This window comes from Falco peregrinus, chromosome 18, assembly GCF_023634155.1.
Source record: "Falco peregrinus isolate bFalPer1 chromosome 18, bFalPer1.pri, whole genome shotgun sequence".
NCBI lineage: Eukaryota > Metazoa > Chordata > Aves > Falconiformes > Falconidae > Falco > Falco peregrinus.
Window position 1 is genome coordinate 2,999,555 of NC_073738.1, and position 17,595 is coordinate 3,017,149.

Below are 17,595 nucleotides of genomic sequence, written 5' to 3' on the forward strand. Positions count from 1 at the left end.
TCCAGGTGGCTCAAGAGTTAAAAAGCTGCCATTTATAATTGAAGTATAACAACGCTCTTCTGATCGGGGGGAGAAGTACGTTTGTAGTTTAATCAGAATTTCCAGCCTGCACCCTTGCTTGTTGCCATAAAGTCTAAGACAGCTTGATACTAAAGGGCATTTTTGCTTGATCTAGTTTTTATTTTTGTGGTGGCCCTAGCTCTCTTGGCTTGGAAGACTTCCTATTTCTGAAAAAAAGGTCTGTTATTCCAGCAAAGAGATAAGCGTGACACAGTCAATGAACTCAGCACTCTGGTCTGTGTTTCATTTCCTACCCTTTTCTGTAATTGCTAAACAATAATACAGAATGATAACATCTCTTCACACTCCCTTTTCTGGAAAGACCTGGCAGGTTCCCCGCTTCTTCGATCACCTTTGCTTGTGTTGTCATGCCCAGCATGATATCATCCACTCTTTTCAAGAGCCTGTTCAGGCCAGGGAGCATGCTTTTGTAATTGTTCAGCAAGGACCATGGTGCCCTGTGGAGGCTGAGGGAGCGTGAATCATCAATAATAATCCAAGGCACAAGCATGCTTAACTTGAACCACAGTCGCACCTTGTACATCATTATAAGCAAAGGGAAGCTGATTTACTGCAAACTATTACCTTTTCCTTCTGTCTAAGGCCCACATCTGTATTCCTCATGTGGAACATGAGGCCACGGTCCAAGACTGGACACAGCTCCCAAAACTGGCTGTGTTTTCCTGTACTGGCTGGAAAGCATGAAGTTGGACCTAAGTGGTTTCATCAGGCTTTTGGGTCTAAAATGATTTCCTCTCCTGCCTAGCCCCCAGGACATATTTGGTAGATCTGCAGCCTGCAGAGCATCCTTTGGTTCCTCTGTCACTCTGTGGAAAGTGAGTGGGCAAAGGCAAACTCGGTTCCTGGCTGCCAGTGCCCAAGCTGCTTCACCTAATCCTGAATGGCAGCTTGCCTGCAGACGTTGTTGACATACGATAAGTAGCGCGTGTGTTTCAAGAAGGATTTTAGCAGTGATCTACTAGATGCTATAGTGATAAAAAATTATTGCTACTCATCCCTCTTGTGGATTAAGCAATGGTTACTTTAGCACCTGTTAAGTGCAGCCCTCAGGCAGCATGAAAAGACCTGCATGAAGTTTTCATACAATGCGCCTAATAGTGTGATTTAAAGACAGTCAAGTAAGACAGAAGGCTTGTATATGTAAGATTTGTCAACGAGTCTGATGTTGTGCTCGTGTCTCAGAATGGTACACATGGCAGTAGTAGTCTTGCTGTAGTCAGTTATGTTCAACTTACAGGAGAAAGTGATTCTTTGGGATACCAGGAATTAGAGAACTGGGTTTTATTCTCTTGGCTTTATCAGTCGTGTGGTGTGGTACGTTGACCTCAAACATCATCCTTCCATTATTGCCTTCGTTTTGCAATAAACTTATCTGGTTTATGTCTCGGTCAGTCCCATGTATTTACAAGCAATGAGTTCAGTAGAAAAAGCTGTCTCAAATTATTTTTGCTCCAGGTGGAAACCATATCCCTCCATTTCCCTTCTCTCACTGGCTGCTTCTTGTGGTTTCTTAGGACTTTCCCTGGCACAAACACACAACCCTGAGGCTTTGAGGGATCATGTATCAGTGACAGACAAGTCTGTAATTGCATGAACGAGGGAAAAAAGCTTTATTAAATGTGTACAGAGTGCATGATGGCACCCGTGTGGAATCATGGTAGTACAGGAAGGAGGAGCAGATGAATGAAGTGGACTGCTTTCTGTGACACAACCCCATCACATACGGCCTCAGGCAGGGTTTGGTTCAGCTCGCCACTCTCTTGAGCCTGGGGTCAAGGGTCCACAGAGGTGCTTGCCCTTCTAGCGAGTGGTAAGCGCAACCTGCTCCCGGGAGGAGACCACCTTCCCGTCCTGCACCTCCTCAACGATTGTGCGAACCTGACGGGAAGATGTCATCACTACAAAAGGAGAGCAGAGGACAATTATTCAGGGGCAGGAAGGAAAGAAATTTCTTAACCACAATATCAGATATTGCATGTTTTTCTGGAAGATGTCACAAATTCCACAAGATACTGGAAAATGCTGTTTTAAACAACGCAACTTTGGCTAGAAGAGGGAAGAGCCAGGCTGATGGGAAAGCTCAAGAAGGCAAAAGGCACACTCCTTAAATGTGTGATGTCGCCTGATTTTCATGGTCTGTGTAAAGCCAGAACACCACCTGCTCAATCACAAGGCCCGTTTAGGGCAAATCATTCTTGTGATAAAGGAGTGCAAGGTATTTCCCACAGCTTTTCCCTGTGGTTAGCAGTTGTAAGACGCACACAAGCGCCCTTGACTGCTGCCACTCTGATCCAGCCAGCGAGGCGGCACGGCACGCCTGAGGAGTGATTTTCACTCCATCGGTCTGGCAGCTGCTTTAAAAGCAGGTCGCAAAGCTGTTTGTTATAAATATGTGCAGCAAGATAGGTTCTTACCATCTCTGCCAGAGTGTGAGGACATAGCGGAGGAGTACTGGGAAGAGATGCTACAAGAGAAGAAGAAAAACAAAGAGAAGTTAGGAGCAAACTCATTTTTTCTTGTTGTTACACAGACTCTGTATTCAGGCAGGAGGAAAACACAAAAGGCTAAAGTTGCTAAAGTTCCTGCTCACTCCACTCGGCATCTCATGCAGGGCAGAGGGACCACTGCCCCTTCCAGCAGGGAAAGGTGCCCGTTACAGCATCTCGCTGCAGACAGAAACCAGGGACAGAGCCACTGGGCATCCGTGGCTGGTATCAATGTTAAGAAGAACCCTGAAAGCTGCAATTTGAGTTCCCAGACAGCACATTTTGTATCTATTGACCTATCTCCTCCCAACACGCTCTCCCAGTCAAAGCCCCTCTACGTACTGGGCATCTTCACCCTCCAGGAGCCGGCGGTACGTGGCGATCTCCTGCTCCAGGCGGCATTTGACGTCCAGGAGGACCCTGTACTCGTGGTTCTGGCGCTCCATGTCGCACCGCAGCTCGGCCAGCTGCTCCTCCACGCTGGTGATCAGCCCCTGCAGCTGGGCCAGCTGGGTGCCGTAGCGGGCTTCTGTGTCGGCCAAGGTGCCCTCCAACGCCGCTTTCTGCGTGCAGAGGAGAGGGACGGGTTCAGCGGGGGATGGAGGGCGGTGGGGGTGGAGGTGGAGCCCCCACGCGCCCCCTGGCCCGTGCTCCTGCGTGCCCCCCACCCCCCACCCCCGCAGGGAGCCGGCCCCTCGTACCGTGCTGAGCTGGCTCTGCAGGTCGATCTCCAGGCTCTGGATGGTGCGTCGCAGCTCGGTGATCTCCGTCTTGCCGCTCTGGAGCTGCTCGGTGTTGATGGCCACCTCCCGGTTCAGCTCTTCCGTCTGCAACAAGGCAGCAGCGCGCCGTTAGAGCACCGGTGAGCAGGCACGGCCTGGGGTCCCGCGCCCCTCGCTGCTCCGCCGGAGCCAGCTCACCTTGCTGAAGAACCACTGCTCGGCGTCCCTGCGGTTCTTGTCCGCCAGGCTCTCGTACTGCTCCCTCATCTCAGCCAGGATCTTGGTGAGGTCGATTCCAGGAGCAGCATCCATCTCCACGCTGATCTCTCCACCCACCTGCCCACGCAGGGCATTCATCTCCTGGCACAAAAGAAACACATGATACATGTCAGAGTGAAATCAGTATATTCCCATCGTGGCCAATTTCTTATTTGCACCCAGCACACGAACCCCACAGCCCTCCTCCTGGAGGTCCTGTCTCAAGGGGTTGTTTCCCTTCCCCTTTCCCACTCAAGGGTCTCCCAACAGCCCTAATTGTGGAGATGCTCCTGCACATTTGACCTGACCCCTTGCCATTGTGCACAAGGTACATTCTGCAGGTCGCAGTTTGAGCCTGGCTCTGTGCTCACCTCCTCATGGTTCTTCTTGAGGTAGGCCAGCTCCTCCTTCAGGTTCTCGATCTGCATCTCCAGGTCAGCTCTGGCCAGGGTCAGCTCATCCAGGACCCTGCGCAGGCCGTTGATGTCGGCCTCCACGCTCAGGCGCAGAGCCTGCTCCGTCTCAAACCTGGGGACACGGACACACAGTTGCACTGTGGAGCCCAGCCGATACAGGCTTTTTCTTGTTTCCTACCCCGACTTGGTGCACTTCTGCCAAGCATCTTTTATTAAATGTGCATGCACAGCTCTCCACTGTGCAGGAATGTCAAGACAACGCTGTGTCCCTGCAGAGGTGTCCGCTTCCCAAATGTCACATTTCTAGTGAGCAGTGACCTGGTGGAGCAACCTCAGTTGCAGAAACTGAAGAAAAGCCTTAAACAGACGGGGTTTTCCCTCCCTTCTCATAAGAGTTCTCAAAGGCATTGGACTTACTTGGTTCTAAAGTCATCAGCTGCCAGCCGGGCGTTGTCAATCTGTAGGACGATGTTGGCATTTTCAACAGTTGCAGCAAGAATCTGGAGGGGGATAAAAGAAAGGGAGAGAGTGAAAAAGTAGTTCTGAAAAACAGCATGCTCCTGCCCGAGTTCCCGTTCAGAAGGACTTGGAGCAGCACTGAACCTCCTGCCGGTTGGGCTGGAACTTCCATATGGACTCTGCAAGGGAGAGGCAGGATGCCGGTGCTCAGTCTTGCCAGCACCGATTCAGCCTTGCGAAGGCACTGGCATGCCACGTGCCACAGCCTGGTGCCCTTGCCAGGGTGGCATCTCCTGGTGCTGACACCACGCTCAGAGTCCTGGCAGCACTCTGGCAGCGTCTGGCAATGCTGAACAGCCCAGCCGAGAGGGAAAAAAAAAAAAATAAATGAGTTGCGGAAGGAGTGCCTGTGCCTGAATTGTTTTGCTTTCGTAATTACACCTGAGGTGCAAATATTTGTTCTAGGATTTTGAAAATTATTGGCCATTTAATGAGCAGTAATTTCTGTAGCCACAAGCTAATGAAAAGCTCTCACTGAGTTCTGGTGCTTCAGGGGATATCCGAGCAATAATCCAGGGATATTGATGTGGTAACTTCCCAGCTGCGGTGGGGTGCGGGAGGGGAGGGAAGGGTCTGCATCCCTCTGGATCCTGAGCAGAGGGTTTCTGTGAGACCCAGCACTTCATTGCTCACATCTGGAGGCAGTCTCTGTCTCCACATGTTTCTGTGCTCCAGATCAGAGCACACCTGACAAGCTGGAATTTGAAGAGAAGCTTTGTGCATCAAAGCAAGAGCCCTTCACCCCAAGGTGAAGCCCGGGAGGGTTAAAGAACTGAAAAATTCTAAGTATTTCCTAAAAAAATCTGGGATTTCCCCCAGGGGCTGATCCCTGAGCCTGTCAACGGCTGCTGCCTCATTTCCCTGGCATTTGCTCTCACAGACCAGGTATTGTCATTTCTCACCTGCCCACACCTCCATCCCCTCCAGTGGAACCTGAGCTTACTAAGGATGTTGTCACCTCGTGTAGGAGTGGTGAAGGACCAGGCAATCAGCTCGTGATGAGTAATGCGGGCAGAGGGAGGACAGCGATGACAGGGTAGGAAGGGAAGGACAGATTCTAGCGCTTTTTTTCAAAGACTTTTGCCTAAAATCAGCCAGGGAGCTGCCAAGAATAAAGAAACAAGCTTGGCCATGATTTCATCTACTGCATTTTAGAGCAGGGCATGCACTTCACTTCAGCACCTCTGAAGCCACCTACTACAGCCCAGTATGTTCTGACTCCCTAGGTTTCACTCATGCCTGTGTTTGCACCTCCCAAAGAACAACCATCCCACAGGGCATTTTCTTTCCTTTTTAACCCCTACCTTGAGCGTCTTATTGGGCTAGAAAAGATCTGATCTGTAGGATATTTATGAAAACGACTTAACATCTCCATTTACATATCATCCAGTAGTGAGCAGTGACAAAGAAATCACGTGTCCCTGCCTGCAGAGAACTTAACCAGGAGTCTGGCTCACGCTTGGGGCATAAGGAGCATGGAGGAAGGGCAGGAGATGACTGGCGTGGCAGCGCACACCCTGTAGCATCAGATAACCTGACCTGACGCCTGATAGCCTCTGGCTCCCGCTTTCCTGCCCTGTCTTTCTCCCTACACTGCAACAGCCAATAGAAAACCCATCTCTGTGCCTTGTGGAGGGCATGCTCAAGTAACTGCTGTTCTTATATTATAAGTATTGCTTCCAAGCATGTTGCTTCTGTTTTCCCATCTCAGACCTATTAATTGTCATTCATTAATACTCTTCCTTTCAGCTTTTAGGAACAGGGTTGTCTTTCTAAAACTGACTTTAACGAAGATGTCTTGGTAATCACAGCATCCTACCTTGTTCCTGAGCTCCTCGATAGTCCTGTAGTAGGGGCTGTAGTCACGGTCTGGACCAGGTCCCTGCTTCTTGTACCATTCCCTGATCTTGACCTCCAGGTCGGTGTTGGCCTCCTCCAGGGCACGCACTTTGTCCAGGTAGGCAGCCAGGCGGTCGTTGAGGTTCTGCATCGTCTCCTTTTCGCCAGCCGGCAGGATGCCATCGCCGCCTCCAAAGCCTCCCCCAAAGCCCCCCCCGAAGCCGGCTCCAAAGCCAGCCCCAAAGCCAGCCCCGTAGCTACCCCCAAAGCCACTGCCGAGGCCCCCTCCTACGCTGCTGCAGTAGCTGCCCCCATAGCCACTGCCGAGCCCCGAGACGATGCGGGAAGAGACAGAGTAGCTGCTGGAGCCTCCGTGGACGCTGGGGGCTCTGTAGCCCCCTCCCCCAACTCGCACGGAGGAAAGCCTGCTGGAGCCCCCAGCCAGGCCACCGAACCCCTTGAGGGAGGTGGAGGAGGAGTACTGCCTGACAGTGGTGCTCATGGCGAAGGCTGGCGGGGGCTGGAGGCTGGAGAGAGGCACGCGGCTCGGCAGCGCAGGCAGCGAGTGCTCGCTTCCCCCTGGCTTGGAGCCCTTTATAGCCCGGGCAGGAGGCGTTGCCGGCGCTCTTTTTTTTCTGTTGCATTCCCGATGATTTTCATCACTCCTAAAATCTGAGCCAACTTCCAGAATCGTCATTTTTGCCTTTGTTCTAGTCATGTTTTTTTGTCGTATTCCACCAGAAACTTTTTATCTGACAAAGGGCGTCTTTATGCTTCTTCCGTTTCCAAGTAAATAGTCAGGTGTGATTCAAAGTAGGAGGCTCCTTGCTCAGGGCTACATTTTAATACTGCTTTGTACTGTTAGCTCTGAAACAGAGCGGTTCAGGCAGCGTTTCAGTGGAGCATGTCAGCATCTCTTTTACTGTGTTTTCTTGTCCCAGCTCTGCGGTCTCCTGTCTCTCTTTAGGTTGCACACACAGCACACCTGCAGGGACAACAGCCGTGTCATGAAGCCCTGAAAGTACATCTGCAGTCCCGTGAGTACAATGGTGCTAGAAGGAACTTGGCTACCAGTCCTGGAAATACGAGTCTGCTCTTTTATCTGCAGGGAGAGGGATGTTCTGTAATGAAAAAGCAATGACAAGGGAGCTCATGCTTCAGGGCTCATACAGTTCTTCACTTCAGAGACCACCCAAGAGTGAAGGAATATGAAAAGGCAATAAGGAGTGGATATTTTGTGTTGATTTTTGTGAACAAGAGCCTAGCAAACCGTTCAGAAAGGGCAGGGTATGGCTACTAGCTGGCGTAACTTAAAAATTGAGATGCTCCAGGAAAAAATGTGGACTGGCATAAAGTAGGTGAAGGATATAAGAAGAAAAGCTCCTGCTCTCCAAGCACTGTGAACAAGAGTTCAAAGCTGATAGTAACATAATTTAGCAGCTAATGCTGCTGATGTTTTCTGTGATGAACATCTCAATCAGTTCTGACCAGGGAAGATAAGTTCAATGTGAATTTGAGGTTTACAGCTCCCATGTAGACAGAGCTTCAGGAGAGATGCTGGTTGCTTCTGAAGAGCAAAAAGCCTCAAAAAACAAGCGCACCAGGCATGGTCAAGCTCTGCTGTCTGTTCTCTGTGCTGACCTACGTCATGGGCAGAAACCACAAATCTGAGTGTCACCAGCTAATAATGCAGGGTGTGGAGGAGAAGATAGTTCTCATGTGTGTACATGGTGAATTGTTTGACTTCACAGACAGGCCCCAACAACCCCTTCCCAACAGCCAAGTTCTTCCTTAGATCATTTGCCAAAGGAGGGGGGAAAGAGTATGGAAATAAGCAACAAAGGTACATTTCTGAGCAGCTTTAGAGGGCATGACTCCCTTCCCTCTATCTGAAAAAAGCTGGAAACAATACAGGAGTGGGATGTGTCCTTGCAAGGTCAGGAGTTGGCTGCTATGGAGAAGCACAGCTACCCGTGTTCCCATTTGCCACTGGTTAACGGAGACAAGTCTGTATGACTTGGAGAACTGGAGAAAGTGGAATCTCCACCATGTCTGCTCTGGCCAGAGGATGGGTTCAGTCTGTTGGCGGCAGCATCTTCGTGTCGCATGAGTGCCAGGAGACGCAACACGGAGCCAGCAAACGCCCACTTTCTGCTCGTCCTCCCCAGGTGCAGCTGGCAAAGGCGCAGCAGCGTGGGGGCGGCTGGGACGTGGAGCTCCAAGGAATGTGCTTTCTCCCCATCTTCATTTCCTTGCCTTCTCTCGGGTGATACGAAAGGGCAAAAGTCATGGATTGTCCTCACTGGGTGCTGTGATGGCAAGGAGAAAGGGGAACTTCGGTGACAAAAACAGTACAGAGCCCCCGTGCAAGTCCAAGCCCTCAGGCTTGACGTGAGCAAGGCTCTTCAGGCTGGCCAGCCAGCAGGAGCGACCAGCTTCCCCCAGACCGGCTGTAGGATGAATAACTGTCACCACATTACGAGGTTAATAGGGTATTCTTTCTTTACATGAAATCAGTCTTTCATCTTTCGTTTCCTATTTAACTGCAGTGTCATAAAAATACACATTGCTCAAAATATCTACGATATTCTGATGATACCACAAGGCAGCAATTAAAATCATGAAGTGTTAATTAAGACTTAAAACAACATTAAAAATTCTAAGGCGTTATTTACATGACCTGCAATTGAACACAACCACAAATGACTGCATATTGTTTGTATCACACTCTCTTTCAAATAAAAAGCTGACTATTAAATCAGATTCTGCCTCTGTTTCATGAGTGCAAGCACACTATGAGCCTGGGTTTTATACATTCCAAAATCAGAATGCCCGGTCTATGGCATAACAGTAATTTCATGGTAGCACACTGGTGTCTAAACATGCAATTCTGTCTTCAGGAGGAAAAAGGCGGCGAAGCTCTGGCTCCAAACGTACATACCAGCAGAGCCGGTAGATGAAACTACCTGGACAAGAACACTTCTCTGTTTATTTTAGCATTCTTATAAAGTTTGCCCTACTATCAAATTATTACAGGAAAGTTTCCTAAAATGAGCTGAAAAGCCACATCTTAATGTCTCTTTCTAAAGTGGTCTTTTATGTCAGATTAACTCAGCGTAGCCTGAGAAGTCAAAGCATCTTTCTGGAATAAAATACCACCTTCTGAAACCTGCCTCGAGCTGCCACTGCCTGTCTGCATAAGCCACCACCTGCAGCTCCCCCCTCAATGGGTTTCTTAAGGTCACGACTAATTATTAATGCTTAAGGCAGGAAAGTATCAACACCTGTTTTCCACACCTCCCTCACAATTTGCAGTAGCAGGAGTAATTAAAACAGGGGGGTTTGTTAGCAAAGTATTACTTGTTTCTATAGCAACAAGGGTGTGCTCCGTTTTCCAGGAGAAAAATATAAATCCAGGATGAATACAGCATCCCCATGCCAGGTGTCACAAGGGTGGCAGCTGCAGGGACACAACGATCGCGAGGAGCTGCCAGAGGTGTTGACAGTCCCTGCACCACCCCTGGCGAGGACAGTGGATCCCTAAGAGGTGACCTGGGAAGCTCTTTCACTGCAGGCTGTGTCTGTCCTTACCCTTCTGAGGCATCTGGGCTTGGGCTGCTCAGCGCCTGGCCCTGTCCAGTCCCGGGGCACGGAGCATCCTGGGGGAGAAGCCCCGTGCTGTGCCGGGCTCCCTTGGCCAAGGATGCAGGAGCGCAGCAGTCAGGCCGCAGAGATGCTGTGGCTGGAAGCACCTGGGGTCAGGAATTGTGCCCTGTTGTTTACTCGTGGCCTGTCCACGGTGCGCCACGAGGACGTGCAGCAGCAGAGTGGTGGGAGCCGTTCTCCTGACCACAGTGCTCCTTTACTGGGTTGTGTTTACGTGTCCTTTGGTGGAATCGCAGTGGAAATGAGATCACTGCTCGTCAGCGGTAAGATTCAAAACCAAAGCTGTGCCTGCTGCAAGTCAGTGGGTGCTGGGAGTGCTTTCAGCTGGCTCGCTCAGGGTGCTGTGCAGGGTGCACAGCACAGCTGGTCCCTGGCACGGGTCATGGGGGGCTGCCCTGCGTGGCCAGGGGGATGTGGTCCCAGCCAACACTGGGCAGAGCTGATGGCTGCAGCATGGGGTGCCGCTAGACCGTGCATCCCTGCTGCCTCGGCTTGCAGTGCAGATGATGCACTGCAGGGATCCTGTCAACATTTTGAATAAAACCACGAATTCTCTCTTATCTCCCCAAAAAATCCAGGCATATTTTCCGGAAAGGCATCTTAAAACTGTGTGGCCAGCTCTATTCTTACACATATTCAGTAGCATTTCTCTAAATCATCCCATTGATTTGGAAGTTGGATTTATGAGGTAATAAATGTGGCAGAATCCAGCCAAGAATGTGTCTAAACTGGCTTTCCAGGAACGGCTGGGCCAGCTGACGGCAACATGAATTGCTGCATCAGGAACAGCCACTAACAGCCAGGGAGTGCCACAAATAACTCCCAGAAGTGTTTTAAATTTTTTGCTTGTATAGACCATACCCACCGCTTGTTTTCTTCACCCTTTAGCAGTGCCTTTGGAAGAAAGGATTAAACTAAGCTGAGTTTGTATTTCTGCAGAGGCATCAGCCAATGCATCCCTGCCACATCTACAGCTTAATTTCGTTGTACCTCAAAGCTTGTTATCTGGGCTGCACAGCAGCTGTCGAGGCAGAGCTGGGGAGGGAACCGTTTGCAGGGTCCTGGCTACATGACTTGGGTTTTGTTCACTTTCTTGCTTGTACTTACCGAGTTGAAAGCTTCAGCTCTGCTGTTGCTGCACATTGCAGCTGGGGAAGCAGCATTTTGCCCCAACCTGAAAGTCACCGTGCCAAATCTGAGATGAAATACAAAGACTCACAAGTTTTGCCTCCCACGACCCATGTAATCAGTTCCCTTTAGACCTCCACCCACATCAGCTTCTTCACGGAGGCAGCCAGGTCACAGGTATTACGGAATTGTCACTGTCCTGGCCTCAACACCTGGGTACCAAAGATGGAGAATATTACTCCTTCCCGAGAGCAGCTTTGTCCTACAGCTCCAGCAGTGGGACAGCCCAGCTCATCAGAGCAACAAGACCAGACCCTGGTTTTCATAAGTGCAAAGAAAAGCTTTATTTGATTTCTGAGCATGGAACAGTGCTTGGATAAAGGGTGAGGGAAGCCAGGGTGTGACAAAAAGAGAAGGTGCTTTTTTGTGATCTGCATAGCCAGAGCACATAAGCTGGAATCTTCTTCTGCTTTGCTATGTGAGGTTTGCAGCAAACCACACAGCCGCCTCAGTGGGCAGCCTGGGTGATCTGCTCGCGGGAGGAGATCACCTTCCCATCCTGGACTTCCTCAAAGATCGTGCGGATTTGACGGGTAGTTATAGGTGCTACAATGGAGAAAGAAGGAACTGTTATTTGCAGGGAAGCAAGGGGAAAGTATTTAAAGATTTTCATGGGTAAATCTATTATGACCAAAAACCGCCTGAGAAACCAAATATAACCACCACATTCCTACCACTAAATACTTTATTATATAGTTTCACTCTGCACAAATAATACTTCTGAAAGACGTTTTGGTATATCATGAGCAGTTTCTGTCAATTCACATTTTGAAAGTATAATATGACAGTAATTTTAGTAAATTAGTAAAGAGTCTGTGCTAAGAAGGTGGCTAAGGATATAACAGAGCTACGTGTGATCAGTGCTTCAGCCAAGACGTGTACTTACCTTCTTTCACAGGCTGCGAGATGTAGAGGGAAGACATGCTACAGGAGGAGAAAGGACAAAAAATGGTCAGAAATGGAAAAAATGTGAGTTGTCTCTAAGACAAAATAATTATTTAAACCCCGTCTTTCCTTCTCACACCAGTACAGGATTAAAATGCCTTCTGGAAACAGCCTAGTGTAAAAATTGAAAATGGTAAGGATGTGTGTGTGCCACGGGGATTCAGACATAAGGGCAGCCCGCATCCCAGCTGTGATGAGCAGCAGTGATACCTGCTCCCTCCCCAGGACGGGATGGGAAGGGGATCCCAGGGATGCTGCAGTGCTGTCATAACCACTGGGCTGTTCTGGACTAGCAGGACAGAAAAGGGAGACCCTGTTGCATGACATGGGTCGGGAAATGGCTCACAGGACCCTCCAGGGAATGTAGATTGTCCATGTTTTATTTCCTTTGCTTCCACCTGTCTCCTCCCAACATGCTCTCCCAGTCAAAGCCCCTCTACGTACTGGGCATCTTCACCCTCCAGGAGCCGGCGGTACGTGGCGATCTCCTGCTCCAGGCGGCATTTGACGTCCAGGAGGACCCTGTACTCGTGGTTCTGGCGCTCCATGTCGCACCGCAGCTCGGCCAGCTGCTCCTCCACGCTGGTGATCAGCCCCTGCAGCTGGGCCAGCTGGGTGCCGTAGCGGGCTTCTGTGTCGGCCAAGGTGCCCTCCAACGCCGCTTTCTGCGTGCAGAGGAGAGGGACGGGTTCAGCGGGGGACGGAGGGCGGTGGGGGTGGAGGTGGAGCCCCCACGCGCCCCCTGGCCCGTGCTCCTGCGTGCCCCCCACCCCCCACCCCCGCAGGGAGCCGGCCCCTCGTACCGTGCTGAGCTGGCTCTGCAGGTCGATCTCCAGGCTCTGGATGGTGCGTCGCAGCTCGGTGATCTCCGTCTTGCCGCTCTGGAGCTGCTCGGTGTTGATGGCCACCTCCCGGTTCAGCTCTTCCGTCTGCAACAAGGCAGCAGCGCGCCGTTAGAGCACCGGTGAGCAGGCACGGCCTGGGGTCCCGCGCCCCTCGCTGCTCCGCCGGAGCCAGCTCACCTTGCTGAAGAACCACTGCTCGGCGTCCCTGCGGTTCTTGTCCGCCAGGCTCTCGTACTGCTCCCTCATCTCAGCCAGGATCTTGGTGAGGTCGATTCCAGGAGCAGCATCCATCTCCACGCTGATCTCTCCACCCACCTGCCCACGCAGGGCATTCATCTCCTGGAAGGAACAAGAAACACGTCTTCATGCAATCCAGCAACCAGCATATAAATATGTTCCTCTCAGCACAGAGTTCTTCAAGGAAAGGTAGCATCCTTCAGCAGGTGTTTCTGGGGCAGATCAACAGGGAGCAAGCCAGGGCCTTTGCCCCACAGTCAGAAAGAAAATAACCCAAATTCTTAAGAAGTCTCCGTTTGAGTTAAACCTTCAGAGAATAAATCAGAGCCTGTAGCTGGCTTCATTTCTCGGGAGACAGACCTCTCAGGCCTGAAGCTGCCAGTATCGTTGATAAATCTCTAACTGCTACAGTGGCCGTTACTGAAATAGCAAGAGGTGAATGAATTTTAGACACACTCTGGAGAGGACGTGCTGCTATCCAGAATGCATCATCCCGATGTCCTTATCAGCACCTCCCATCTTCCCGCCCAGCAATTCAAAACTCAGCATAGACTTAAGGGTTGGACCAGACCTCGTATTTCTGGGCCCAGGCTGGACTTTTCTGAGCCTGGCTCTGTGCTCACCTCCTCATGGTTCTTCTTGAGGTAGGCCAGCTCCTCCTTCAGGTTCTCGATCTGCATCTCCAGGTCAGCTCTGGCCAGGGTCAGCTCATCCAGGACCCTGCGCAGGCCGTTGATGTCGGCCTCCACGCTCAGGCGCAGAGCCTGCTCCGTCTCAAACCTGGGGACACAAGAACAGTCATGAAAGTGGCACGAGAACTTGCCCAGCCAGGGACAGAGCACCTGGGTCAGTTGGTTGCTTCCTCCGTGCTGCTGCTGGCATCATGTTGATACCCCGACGGTGCACGGACAGCTTCCTGACGGTGAGTGCTAGTGAACACAGGGGAACAACTGATGAACAGTGTCCATCTGACTCCACAACATCACCGTGCTCCTGGTATCACTGGGCCTCGTTACTGGGTCTGGGCTTTGCTGGGCTGTACATACACAAGTTAAATGTGCAGCACAAGCACAGGGAAAGTACTCCGCACAGGAGAGGTCGTACCACAGAGGAACCAGCAATGAGAATAAAATAGTGAAGTTTTTGTATGGAAGCAGAACAATCCCTATGCGCCTACAGGATTTGATAACCATCTGCTTTGGAAACTACACTTTCATTTTGAAGACCTTGTTTCTATGTTGTCTTTTTGTGTTTGGATGGGATTTTCTCCTCCTTTCATCAAAAGTCTCTGCAGACTTTGTTCCATTTTTCCAGGAAATGTGGCTTACTTGTTCCGGAAGTCATCAGCTGTCAGCCTGGCGTTGTCGATCTGCAGGAGGAAGTTAGCGTTGTCGACTGTGGCCACCAGCACCTGGAGGGCAGAGGATAAAGACAAAGCACTGAGTGTCGGGCACTCCTCCTGGCTGACCACAGGATGGAAGCAGAAGGGAGACTGTTGGGACAGGAACAGTTTTGGGGAAGCCTGGGGCTTCCTTAGGAGAAGTGTGTATTGAATCAGACCGAGTGAGACACAGCTGAGACTGACTCTGCATTACTCTGTGACCTCCCTTTCCAAAAATCCATCAGTATTTCAAAAGGCAGCGTGAAACACGGAAGGTGTGTGAGATCTGATGACACCATTTGTTCCCATGCTTCAGGGCAGGTGCTGATTACGCAAGGGCCAAGGAGGAATCACCTGCTCCCCCATCCACAGCTCCATGCAGCTTTTCTGGTGGGACGGATGGACCAGCAAGGTGTTTGTGCTTGGCATACCTTGTGCCCATATGTTCTGGGGTGGGTTTAATCTGTTGACTGCAGAAATGGAGCAAAATGCAGTGAGCAGGTGCCTACAGCTTCTGATTTTTATATTACAGAACCAGAAGCAAATAATCCATACTGGGAGAAGATTCAAGGCAGAGTTTGGGAAGACATCAGTTATGGGGCCAAAGACAGGGAGGGAAAACGGATTCCCTGCATCATTTGCCAGCACTCCTGCAGCTCCAGATGTACACCACCTGCCTTCATGCTTCCTGGAGGCAACTCGCAAGTAAGAAGTAACAGAGCAGAACAAAGTCAACTCTTGGGTATTTCCTCTGAAATGGGGAGGGTGGGAATCAAATCAGATACAGGAGAAATCCCCCCAGAGCTGCCTGGGTTGGTGGGTTTGCATCAAGCCTGGCCCTGGGGCAGTGACTGCCAAAAGGAGGTGAAAACCTCACTGTTGGTCAGTTCCATCTTTTTCACTTTAGCATCTAAATCACATCAATACTGAAGAGCTGAAACAAGTTTGCCAATGTTTACAAATGAATTTTTTGAATGTTTACAAATACGACATCAGTGACACACTCTGCACACATTTACAACTTTCCCTGCACATTCATTTCAAACTGCAGAAAAAAATGCATTATCAATGCAGATTTGCCTCCTTCTTCTTCATTTGTTGCCTTATGTCCCTTTACATCTGCTTCTTCCTGCCGTTTGTTCCACCTAGAGGGATGTAATCAAGAGCTAACATTGAGACATCTCGGAATTCCCAGCCTGGCACTCAGCATGTGCATCTGAGACACTTTTTTACGATGCAGTTAGCGCTTACTAATTACAGAGGTAACAGTCAGTGATTCTGCTTCCACTCTGGTAACGAGACGTCCCACTGTGTTAATCACAGCATCCTACCTTGTTCCTGAGCTCCTCGATAGTCCTGTAGTAGGGGCTGTAGTCACGGTCTGGACCAGGTCCCTGCTTCTTGTACCATTCCCTGATCTTGACCTCCAGGTCGGTGTTGGCCTCCTCCAGGGCACGCACTTTGTCCAGGTAGGCAGCCAGGCGGTCGTTGAGGTTCTGCATCGTCTCCTTTTCGCCAGCCGGCAGGATGCCATCGCCACCTCCAAAGCCTCCCCCAAAGCCCCCCCCGAAGCCGGCTCCAAAGCCAGCCCCAAAGCCAGCCCCGTAGCTACCCCCAAAGCCACTGCCGAGGCCCCCTCCTACGCTGCTGCAGTAGCTGCCCCCATAGCCACTGCCGAGCCCCGAGACGATGCGGGAAGAGACAGAGTAGCTGCTGGAGCCTCCGTGGACGCTGGGGGCTCTGTAGCCCCCTCCCCCAACTCGCACGGAGGAAAGCCTGCTGGAGCCCCCAGCCAGGCCACCGAACCCCTTGAGGGAGGTGGAGGAGGAGTACTGCCTGACAGTGGTGCTCATGGCGAAGGCTGGCGGGGGCTGGAGGCTGGAGAGAGGCACCCGGCTCGGCAGCGCAGGCAGCGAGTGCTCGCTTCCCCCTGGCTTGGAGCCCTTTATAGCCCGGGCAGGAGGCGTTGCCGGCGCTTTTCGTCACCCTGGACAGCCAGAGCCAAATTCCAGAATCATCATTTTTCTCTCCCCGATTTCACGTCTTTTGTCACATCCCACTGGAAGCACAGCAGTGCACACAGGATCTTCCTTTTCCGCTTCAGTTCCCAGCGCCCGGCGTGATTCAGACTGAAGGCTCCTCGCTCGTGGCTATGTTTTAGCATTTCACTGTTGCACCTGAGACGCGGAGGTGCTGGCTCCAGCTCCACCCCACTGCTCCTTCATGAAGTAACGCCAGTGAATCCTCTGTGATATGCCAAGTCGCCCGCAACCACCTTATATCATGAAAAATCTACAAATCTATTTATTTGCTTTTTTAGAGTCTAAAGTCAACAGGAGTTGCCGACTTAAGAGCTCTGCACATCCATAATCTTTATAAGCACCAACCCAAAGCCAGACGGAAATTTTCCCGTCAGGACCTCTATTCCAGGACAAGCACAGACCTGGCGGTATTTGTGTACTGATACCGTATTTGGCAGAAATTTTGTAGCTCAAAAGAGAAGAAACTCCAGTAATTTCTGCTTACATACTAGTCTAGGGTGAATCTCTCTACAGAGACTGGAAAGTCCCTGCAATGTGGATTGTCAGTCAGTTTAAAAGGCAGATGCCTGATGTTTCCCAGTGGCACCTGCTTTGCTGCAACACCTTTCACAAGCTCCCCAGCAGCAGTCTGTCACTTCCAAAAGACTTGTAGAAGCTAAAAATGCGGTGCCACGGCTTCTTCTATCTCATTGCTGAGGCAGGTTTTAATGCTTAAATAGTCCAAATCAGAGAAGAAGGATTGAAACTGCGTTAGACACCCACTGCTAGGACACGTTACATGTGATTTCTGACGGGAAGGGTACAATCAGTCCTTACGGATGCTATGCCTGCATGCAGATATCCTTTCTCTTACAGATTTGCAGCTGCAAGACAGCAATGCTAACATCAGCTCAGCAGAACCAGCATCACCTGTATCAAAAGTACTGATGGGCAAAGCGCAACAGACACTGCAGCGAGGGGCAGGAACCCT

General features: G+C 50.8%; 1 protein-coding gene across 3 annotated transcripts; it reads right to left on the minus strand.

Annotated features, from left to right (window-relative positions):
• Positions 1–1,543: 1,543 nt before the first annotated feature.
• Positions 1,544–17,040, minus strand: LOC101910567 (keratin, type I cytoskeletal 14). Of its 3 annotated transcripts, XM_055789823.1 has the most exons (10): positions 16,229–17,040; positions 16,124–16,159; positions 6,302–6,606; positions 4,381–4,463; positions 3,919–4,075; positions 3,488–3,649; positions 3,269–3,394; positions 2,910–3,130; positions 2,496–2,545; positions 1,544–1,979 (listed from the first exon to the last, which is right to left on the minus strand). In XM_055789823.1, the coding sequence occupies exons 1-10, from the start codon at positions 16,434–16,436 to the stop codon at positions 1,882–1,884; spliced, it is 1,446 nt and encodes a 481-aa protein (XP_055645798.1). In that variant the 5' UTR covers positions 16,437–17,040; the 3' UTR covers positions 1,544–1,881. The 3 variants fall into 3 exon arrangements, with proteins under 3 accessions (XP_055645798.1, XP_055645797.1, XP_027635925.2); XM_055789822.1 differs by having other exon boundaries at positions 1,551–1,979; positions 6,302–6,546; positions 16,124–17,036; XM_027780124.2 differs by lacking the exons at positions 1,544–1,979; positions 2,496–2,545; positions 2,910–3,130; ... (3 more) ...; positions 4,381–4,463; positions 6,302–6,606 and adding exons at positions 11,452–11,721; positions 12,062–12,099; positions 12,565–12,785; ... (2 more) ...; positions 13,826–13,982; positions 14,531–14,613 and having other exon boundaries at positions 15,915–17,032.
• Positions 17,041–17,595: the final 555 nt, after the last annotated feature.